This window comes from Leptinotarsa decemlineata, unplaced genomic scaffold, assembly GCF_025532065.1.
Source record: "Leptinotarsa decemlineata unplaced genomic scaffold, Ldec_3_MD MMD2_P_RNA_scaffold_2, whole genome shotgun sequence".
NCBI lineage: Eukaryota > Metazoa > Arthropoda > Insecta > Coleoptera > Chrysomelidae > Leptinotarsa > Leptinotarsa decemlineata.
The window spans coordinates 6085376-6096305 of record NW_027412529.1 but is presented as its reverse complement, the minus strand read 5'-3'; the positions used below and the strand labels follow the sequence as shown (position 1 = coordinate 6096305).

Below are 10930 nucleotides of genomic sequence, written 5' to 3'. Positions count from 1 at the left end.
TACTTACATGATTCAGATAAAAAAAGAATACAAAAAGTGCAAAATTCTTGTTGCCGCCTAATTTATGGACTTCGTAAGTATGATTCAATTTCTGAAGCCTTCAAAAACTCCCGCTGGCTCAATATGAAAAACCGTATGATTCATCATTTGGGTTGTTTTGTCCATTCTCCTTCCCCATTCTCCATTCTCCCTTCCCCATTCTCCTCTTTTAATACAAAAACTAATTCTGCGTGAAAATATTCACTCAAGAAACATCAGACATAAAAACAAATTAACTATGCCACAACATCGCACTGCACAGTTTCAGAGATCATTTCTTTTTGGTGCTGTAAAACTCTATAATTATATCTATGATAGTCAGTAATGTCAACTTTAACTTTTTAGACAACAGATCAATTCAATTAAATTATTTATCAACTATTTTCAGAAGGTAATCACAAATTATTATTTTATTTACGGTTCTCATTTCGTGGTACCATCACTGTTAATTGCTTTTATTTTTGTATGTTTGCGTGCATTGTGGAGTGGTGCTTGTTGGTTGAGTTAAAGTAGCTTTGAGCTAGACTTCGCCAAGGAATACCAGAATCTCCTGTAAACTATTTTCATTTTCAAATATATCTTTGTATTGTTTTTTTTTTGTATTATCAATAAAGCCGATTTATTATTATTATTATTATGTATTATTAAAAATGAGACTCACCAACGTTTCATAGTCTAGTTATTTCATTGCCACAATTATTAAAACAATCAATAACGCTGTTCGGCCATGCAGCAACCTTATTTCCTGTTCCTAATATTCATCAAAATGTATGATTTTTCGCTGAACTTTTTATAGGAAAAAGTTGTTTATTTTGATGAGATTCACAACATACTTAGTTTTTGTAATGTTTTCAGCAACTTCACTTAGTGCCCTTGAAACTAAATATTTGCATTCACTATCGCGAAATTTTTTCCACAACAATTTATGAATTCTTTTGCTGAATTATTTAGGTTTTTTGTAAGTCTCCAGGACTATCTGAATCAGTTATCTGCATGAAGAACTACATAATCTGAACTAATATGATCAGGTAGATCGTTTATGAATAACAAAAGAATAAGCGGACTCAGAATCGATCCCTGAGGAACTCCCAGGTCCATCTCATAATATTCAGATTTATGCTATCTGATTTTAACTGATATTTTTGGAACTCCAGTAATGAATCAGTCCAAACGTGAAAAAACTGTAGAAAAACAACGTGTGCTTCTCGGGACGCCCGACAGAAGTGATAACTTAAACTAATCTAAGTTGAACTATTCAATACTGAAATCGTTCAACTTGAGAACATTTCAGGTTATTACTTGAATTTAATGTATAATAACATGATAATGTAAAGAAAGGTTATTTATTATTAAAATCTTTTATTGATTATTTTGTGTATCTACATATATTATAGCTACCATGAGCCAATTGTTACTTTTGTAGGAATATATAGTGGTACTAATACTGTACATACACAAAATTAGTATCATTATTTCTAAGCCACGTTTGGCATAATAACAACCTTTGGGCGCTTGTACCTCTGGTGACTGTCGTTAAAATTGTTGCTTTCACCGTTCTGGAAAAAATTTTTGCTTCAACGTTCAGCTATTGACCACTAGAAGTCGGTACAATTGTTTCGCTTCATAAATATAAAGACTCTGGAATTTAGTCAGGCTTGTGAATTTTTCGTGTTAAAAGTAAATAATTAGCTGCAGCATAAAGAGTCGGTGTGTTATAGAGTTGTGGCTAGTTTCATCTATAATTTCAGAGGTAAGAAATATACTACGTTTGTTATTTAAAACTTGTGTTCACCAACCAACATAATCTGAAAACATAAATGTGTTTTGGTATTAGTAAACATTGTTGTACCTTGGGTCATTACATTTGTTGTACCTTTAGTCTGGCCAAAGGTACAACTAGACAAAACATTTTACCTTTTTCTAATTTATTTGTAATTTCACTCTGGAAGTAGACATTAAAGTAAGGCGAAATTGGCATTGAAGTGTGTTTTTGATGCATAGGTAATAAATAATTCTCAAATCAGAGAAAGCTCAGTGGTCTCTTTGCTTTAATATGCACCGCTGCATTGAGGCAATTTTTATCACTCGTGTGATGTATTAGCCTCTCTGCACTCGGCTAATAAACTCTATAAAATTGAACTCTAATGCTCTTTAACTTAAATAACAAGTCCACTGACACCAAGCTTCTGTACAGAAAAAATGCCACGGAGCAAAAGTGGAATAAAAAGAGGAAAAGTGGATGTAGGTGCTTTGCAGAAAGCTGTCGAAGACGTCCTCAAAAATAAGATTCCGGTTCGATAAGCTGCCAAAAAATATGATATTTGTCGAACTCTATCTGCATTCGAATACAACGCGAACAACGAAGTTAAAAAAGTGTTTTCACTTGAACAAGAATCACAGTTGGAGCAATACTTGGCACAGGCAGTGTCGCTTCATTATGGACTCACAAAAAAAAGATGCAAGAATCTTAGCATTTCAGTACGCACGTGAAAACAAGATAAAAACACCAGACAATTGGACTACAAATGCAACTGCAGGCAAAGAATGGCTAAGACATTTCGTGAATCGACATCCAACATTGTCATTAAGGAAACCCGAGGCTACAAGCCTGGCAAGGTCAACCAGTTGTAACAAAGGAAATATCCAAGCTTTCTTTAACAATCTTGAAACAGTAATGTCACGCTATAAGTTTTCCCCTGCCAATATCTATAATTTAGATGAAACCGGGAATTCTTCAGTCCATGCACCACCTAAGATAATAGCCTCAAAAGGTGTAAAGCAACTAGGTAGTATGACATCCGGAGAAAGGGTGATCAATGTAACTATGATTGCTGCGGTTAATGCCATCGGTAACCATGTGCCGCCCATGTTGATATTTCCTCGTGTGTTTTTCAAAGACCACATGTTATATGGTGCACCACCGGGCTCAGTTGGAGGGGCAAATTCATCAGGATGGTCAAACGAGCACCTTTTTTCCCAGTACTTGCAGCATTTTATAGCCCACGTTAAGCCGACAGAGCAAGAAAAAGTGCTACTAATACTCGATAATCATGAGTCCCATATTGCAGTTTCCGTGATTGATTTGGCGAAGAAAAATAATTTATGATGCACTGTTTGGAACCTTTGGTGTAGTAATGGATATTACTGGAGTTTTTTCCCAACACCAAATCGTTATTTTTAACACCTCGACACGTGTTTCGATCACCAAGTGATTATCTTCAAAGAGGAAGATTAAAAATGAAAGAAAAATAATATTGTGCTATCAATGTTGCCACCGCACACCTCACACAGAACTCAACCTCTTGACAGGACTGTTTTTGGGCCATACAAAATCTACTACAATACCATATCTAATGAGTGGATGATGACCCATCCTGGACGTCCTATAAGCTTGTATGACGTAGCTGAACTCGTAGGCCAGGCATTCGCAAAAGCATTTACCCCTGCATTTGATACATACAATGTAATCATGTTTGTCATCTTATGATTGATTTAATAATAAAGATTATGTTAGTTTGTGTTGTTTATTCTTAATTGAAGGCAATTTGTTCTCTGTCCACAGGTACAACGTAATGTGGACAAAGGTACAACACAACACAGTGTTGTACCTTTGGACGCCCTGTCAAAAAATTTTCAAAAATCAGTTTAAAAGGTATCTGAAACGAATCCATAGACGTTTGCTTTGTGATTTATAAAAAGGTTGTATCTACTTCTGTGTGCTTCAGGTACAACACTCTATCCTATCGTGCTTACTGGTTATATTTTTATAATACTGTCAACAGTATATGTCATCGCACACTAAACACTGAGTCATGCGAAGAGAGGACAGAAGCATTTGTTCGACAAGAGAGGAGTAGCCTGCCATCCGCTAACGTATGCCTGAGAGAAGGGGAAGCCAGAGAGACTGGCGCTTTAACGCGTTAGGTAACGAAGCGGTTTATTCTCCCATAAGAAGTTATTACTTCAATAACACATGTATTATTAAAAATGAGACTCACCAGTGTTTGATGGTCTAGTTGGTTCATTGCCACAATTATTAGCACAATCAATAACGCTGTTCGGCCCTGCAGTAACCTCATTTCCTGTTCATAATATTCATCAACAGATGATATGAAGATGTAAATGGTGATAATGAGAAACATTTCAGACATCATCAGAAACAAGAGAAAGGCTGGATTGACAAATTTATTCATGTAGCTGTACAATAAATACATTCTTCTGTTGGTTCGTATCTGCTCACCAACATTTTTCTCCAAGGATCCTGCGACCATCTCTGATCGTGATTTGTTTTTCAGATCCTGAAATATACTCAAATAAACCTTTTCCAGAATCTGACGGTTCAGTGCCGAGTGTTGAAGATACGTATGATATAAAGTTATCGAAAGCATTGCGCCGATTGAAACCACCAATTTGAAGATAATTTCGGAGCTGAATCCGAAAATCCTCACGTTCATGTACAAATTTAAAGAAATCGTTGCATATAAAGTATACAGTACGGCACCTCCTATCAAAAATCTCCATCTCAATTGTCTGTTCCAGTTAGAAGAAGCTTCGGTACTCATCCCGACTTTGAATTTGTCTTCGAAAATTTCGCATGTGACGTTTATAGCCTCCGTGAAAAATCGGGCGTTCTTTCTCAACACATAATGTAGGCACACTCCGTAGATACCAAATATTTCATCAGCAAGCATCGAAAGGCATCTCACAGAATATTTGGAACAATTTTTTGAAAGATAATGGAGGTTTCACATCAGGGCTAATATTGTCATTATGGTAACGGCATATATCACTCTGCCACCCTTGATCCTCTGGAAATGGGGCTTTCTAGAATACCTTCTCCTGGAATGCTCACAAAACCCTTTGTAAGGAACAATCCACTGGGCAGCTTCCACGCAAGGTCTCAACATACACACTATACAGCTATCTGTTCCTTGGATCATCTCAATATTTTGTGGTAAGTGCATGTTGCCTTCTAACATGCTCATTTGTAGTGAGACAGTCGTTAGCTGTGTTTCCTTTTCCGAACATTTATTGGGGGAATTTGTGATATATCAACTATATGTAATGCAAGTCACGTTTTATTGGATTCTTTCATTCCATTTCATTAATGCCATCAATTTTTAGGATGTCTTCGGAATATTCTAGAATATTCTAAGTACATTGAATGAATAATGACTGAATTCCTAAAACTTTTCACATTTTCATAATTCAATAGATACAATATGCCTAATTGAAAGATCTCTTCGGTTCTTACGACATGACGTTTCTGATAAATGAAAATACAAGAACATTTTCAACAGTAAATTATACAGCGTGACTTACGGTCGGTGGTAGGTTAGACGTTTCTGGAAAACGCAAAGCATGATTTTTCTGAAAATTCCACCTCTCACATTTCCTTACCTGTTCTATCGATCTAAAATATTTTCAGCATTGCGGCGTTGCCACTTCTATCAAAAAGTCCTAGCAATTATTTTTTTTTAATGGAATACCCCGTATATTAATACATTTTGGAATCGCTCTAGTGTTTTAATACTTTTTTGTTAATAATGTCCTATACCTATCTCTATCTGTTTTCGAAATAAAAAATAAATTGTGCTAAATATGGTCCAAAACATAGCCTTGATTGAAATTAAGTGCATCAGTACTATCAATTCATGAAAAGTTGATATTTTGAAGATAGTTTGGACAAACTCGAAATATTCAAATAACGCCAAGAAATCGACTCCATATCATACAGGGCGTGCTAAAATTACTATTATTTCCATTGTGCATAAAAGTAGTCGAAAATTCATTTTTTCAAATGAAACCCCCTGTATATCACTCGATAAATTGAAAGATGGTGAAAAATGCTTCAAGATGATATACAGGTCCCTATACCTAAATCATTCAGTTTTTTTAATTAAGCCGTTTTTGTGGAAAAATAGTTATTCACGTTTTACCTACAAGTGTTGAAAGTTGCATTGTATTTTGTAAGTGGGGATTATTGCAAAACGAGCGTCAGCAAGTGGAGCAAACTCACGAGCAAAATAAAATCACTTTTAACAAATGTATCATACACATTTTTTTGTATAACGTTACTGCTGATAATAAAAAAAATTATAGGGTCCATGGGATTTGAACACACGATCTTTGGATTACAAGGCATATGTTACAACTACATACGCCAACTCACGTTATTTTAAGGAGGATTATTGGTTGGTCATGAAGGACTTTCTACAGTTGGACTGAATACTACTTCGTCATCGTCAATAACTTCACAGGGATTTAATATTACCAATAGCACGAACTGCATGTGTGAACTTTTCTAAATGATTTTTTGGTAGGTGTTCTGATTGAAGTGTTTCTATCAAAGAGATTTTCAATAACAGTTGTACAAAAAATAATTTTAAAAAAATTTGATTTCTAGGTAGCCGTGGAAATATCAAGCTTATGACAGTTTGTTGACTTTTGTAAGTAATTGATAAATGGTTATTGACGGTGTTTCAAAAAATCGCCAAAAATGAATGCAAATATTGATTATTCAAACGAAGTTCTTATGAAATTATTTATTATACACGGACAGTGTGATAAAATCATTGCCAGAACTTGTAGAAAATTCAAACAAATGTATCCTGAATTAAGGCTCGCGCAAACAGGAGCGGCCGCGAACGCGGTGGCGGACGCGGTGGCGATGCGTTCAAACGCTGTGCGTGTAAAATAATTAAGGAGGGCAAACCTAACCGATCTACCACACGCGCCCTCTTGTTTTGCAGCGAACTGTCCGCGTCTCGCTTGGCGTTCGGCGGTAGAACGCTGCTTACACTATTTGCCCGCTCAATTCGCGCGATCTTCTGCAGGACAAAACATGTTGAGCACAGAGGAGCTTATCGAAAGTCTTCGTGTTAAACCAATTTTGTATGATCTCACTAATAGTGAGTATAAAAATATCAAGCAAAAAGACAAAATATGGGACGAGATTGCCTAGTCGTTTGAAGGGGTAACTGGTAAGTACAAAATAACATATTTGTAGTAGGTAATGTATTTTTCTTAAAATATTTATTTTAATTATTAATTATTGTCATTAAAAAACGAAACAAATCTTTGACGAATTCGAAATGCAGTATTTGTTGGTCTTCTGTTATCATTTCTATTTCTAATGGTTCCAGGGTACGCTTCATTTTCTTCTAATAAATTGGATGGCAAGTCACACTGTTTTATGAGCAAGTAATTGTGTAATACACAAACAGTTTTAACAATAATTATGGCTGTTTCAACTTTTACTTCAATAGGTCTGAAGAGAAGCCGCCACTTATTGGATAACATTCCAAATGCATTTTCCACGACACGGCGTGCTCGGCACAACCTTTTATTAAAGACTTCTTTTCTTAGATCAGATTTTGATTGACGATGTGGAAAAGGTCGCATTAAATATTCCTTTAGTGGGAAAGCTTCATCACCAACAAGAACACAAGGTATACACTCATCTTGAAATGGCAAAGGTTTATCTTTTGGGACATTAAAGGTTTTGTTATCAAGTCTTTGCCCCATAATAGATTGTTCGAACAATCCACCGTCGCTATTTCTGCCATATCCTCCAACAGATAAATTTGTAATCATAATCTACGATAGCTAGTAAAACGTAAGAAAATTTCTGCAAATAACAAAAGTAATTAGATCCAGTTTTATCCGGACATTTTATGGTAATATGCTTTCCGTCAATGCTTCCTAAACAGTTTGGAAATTGCAATTTTTTGTAGAAACCATTTATACTTTTTTCCCATATTTCTTCAGTTGGTTCAGGCATGTATAAGGGTTGCATATGGTTTCAAAGCGCAGTACAAACCTCAAAAACTATGGCACTCACTGTTCGAAATCCCATTCTAAAACTATGGCCAATAGTTTTACATGAATCTCCAGTTGCAAGATATCCTAAAAATAAATATTTTCTCAAAGCATTTTAATAGATTAGCAATAAAAATGTTATCAAGAAAAATTTTAACTTGTTTCAGGTGAAGAAATAAAGAAAAAATGGAAAAACCTACGCGATTTCTATAGTAAATATTTAAGAACCGAAAAAACCACCACTGGACAAGAAACGAAGATCTTGGATCGTTATAAAACTTGGCCTTGGGCTCAACAAATGGAATTTTTGCGACCTTCCTTGGCAGTTGCCAAAACACATTCAAACGTAATGTCAGTACGACAACCACCATCATCTGAACTTACTGAACAAGGCCACAATCAAGTCCAATGTCAGGAAACAGCAGATAAAAATGACCCTTCGGTTGAATCACAGACACCTAGTGAAAGTACCCAATCACTTTCTGACATGCAGCAAACAAATACTAACCGTCAGCCAATTGGTACAAATCAGCCACCAGCAAAAAAGAACAAAAAACATGAATTCAGCAAAGCACCAGCAACTCAGTTAAGCCAACGGCAAAATCAGCCAGCAAAACACCAATCATCTTCATCATCTGTAGAGCAAGTTATTTCTTATTTTGATAGGAAAACTGCAGAAAGTGCATGTGATGACATTGATGATATATTCAAAGGATATGTTAAGACTGTAAAAAAATTTTCAAAAAGAAGACAGGCTATCATTAAATTTAAAATATCACAACTACTAATGGAGCAAGAATTGGAGCATCTGGATGAGGAAGAGCGACGCAGGTCTACAAACTCGTACGTTTTTCCACAACCTGAGGCTTACTCCAATCCTGTGGTGCATATTTCTGAAAATTCTTTTTCTCTGGACAGACCGGGATCATAAGAATCCAATTTTGATGACAGTGAATCTTCTGTAGATTGGTATGAAAAATTTGGAACTTCACTAACGAAATTCCCGTCCAACATTTAAAACATGTGCAATACTTAATTAGGTAGATACTTATTTCGTTATTTACTTGTTCAACAAATAAAAATTATGTTTTAAAAGTAATTATTTCGTTAGTTACTTACTAAGTGTTACAGCTAGTCGTTCAGCTGGTCCTATAGGTTCTCTGTAATGAGTAAACTGTTTTGTTATGTCCTCTTTTATGAGATCTAATATTTCATCGAAACATTCTACAGTCATCCTGAAATATATTAAAAAGCGCTGTTCGTCCTCTCTTAGTTCGTGATATAATGTGTGAAATTTTCCTTGAATTTCACGAGTTAAGTTAATATCGTGAATCCAAATTCTTCGTTTTTTTTCTAGAAAAAAATATACAGGTCAATTTTATAACTATACCTATTTATTAAGAAACAAGATTAGTTTATACCTACTTTTGAGGTTCACCATCTTCGTCAATTAACATGGCGAGAAGCAACGTTTCCTCTTCAAAATCCATATCGTTTCTTACACTTTGAACGCATTGGTGTGCGGTGGTTTTGAAAAAGATTTAGGTGTATCACATGCTTCAGTACAACGAATTTTGAAAAATCACGGAATGCATCCGTATAAATTTACCAAAGTTCAAGCTTTAAAAGCAGAAGACTTCGAACGCAGAATGCATTTTTGTGAATCCCTTTTGATTCATACACAGGAAGATCGGGAATTTTTGTCAAAAATAATTTGGAGCGACGAATCCAAATTTACGAGGGATGGTATTTTCAATAGAAGGAATAAACATTTTTGGGCTGATCATAATCCTCATGTTACAAAAGAAATGGGTTTTCAAGAAAAATTTGACCTGAATGTTTTTTGTATTCTGAAGAACAATAAAATTAGCTTTTTTATTTATGAAGACACACTGAATGCAGAGAGATATCTCCAAATATTAAGGACGACTGGAACCGATTTTCTTGAAAATTTGCCTTTAGAGGAATATAGGAATTCGTGGTTTCAACTAGACGGAGCGCCAGCTCATTCCACCCAGAAAGTTTCCAGGAAACTGGACGAACTCTTCGACGATCGTTGGTTTAGGCGTTTAGGGCCGTGGGATTGGCCACCGAGTTCACCCGATCTCACGCCACTTGACTTTTTTTATGGGGTGTTTTGAAAGAAAGGGTATACAGTACTCCAGTGCCTACCAAATCAGAATTGCGACGGCGAATAGTGCGGAGTATTGAAGATCTGGATCCCCAGGAAATTGAAAAAGCAACCACAAGTCGCGTACAAAAAAACATTTAAAAGTGTTTAGAATGTAATGAACAAAATTTTCAGCATTTATTGTGAAAATGTTATATTTTGTTTACAATATTTTGAATCATCCTATTCTGTTATTGTCTGTACTGTCACATGTTTTAGCCTACAAAATCTTACTTTTTACCTAGAAATGACTGATTTTGGTACAGTTGTTCCCTGGAAACGTTGAGCCATAGTTAAGGAAATTATTTTGTAACCTTACAAACTTCCTCTCGTTCATTGGTGTTAATTCAGGATACATTTGGTTGAATTTTTTACACATTCTGACAATTATTTGATCACTTTGTTCATGTGTATAATAAATAACTTCATAAGAACTTCGTTTGAATAATCGATATTTGCATTCATTTTGGAAATAATAGTAATTTTAGCACGCCATGTATGATATGGAGTCGATTTCTTGGTGTTATTCAAATATTTCGAGTTTGTCCAAACTATCATCAAAATATCAACTTTTCATGAATTGAGAGTAATGATGTACAACTTAATCTCAATTAAGGCTATGTTTTGGACCATATTTAGCACAATTTATTTTTTATCTCGAAAACAGATAGAGATAGGTATAGGACATTATTAACAAAAGAGTAGTAAAATACCAGAGCGATTCCAAAAATGTATTAATATACGGGGTGTTTCATTCAAAAAAATAAAGTTGCAAGGACTTTTTGATAGAAGTGGCAACGCCGCAATGCTGAAAATATTTTAGATCGATAGAACAGATAACGAAATGTGAGAGGAGAAATTTTCAGAAAAATCATGCTTTGCGTTTTCCAGAAACGTCTA

General features: G+C 35.2%; 1 protein-coding gene across 1 annotated transcript; it reads left to right on the top strand.

Moving 5' to 3' along the window:
- Positions 1-2713: 2713 nt before the first annotated feature.
- Positions 2714-3145, top strand: LOC141487478 (uncharacterized). Its single transcript, XM_074186566.1, has one exon. The coding sequence runs from the start codon at positions 2714-2716 to the stop codon at positions 3143-3145; it is 432 nt and encodes a 143-aa protein (XP_074042667.1).
- Positions 3146-10930: the final 7785 nt, after the last annotated feature.

Excerpts from the sequence above, each read along its gene's own strand:
- LOC141487478 (XM_074186566.1), top strand. The coding sequence starts at position 2,714 with ATGTCACGCTATAAGTTTTCCCCTGCCAATATCTATAATTTAGATGAA.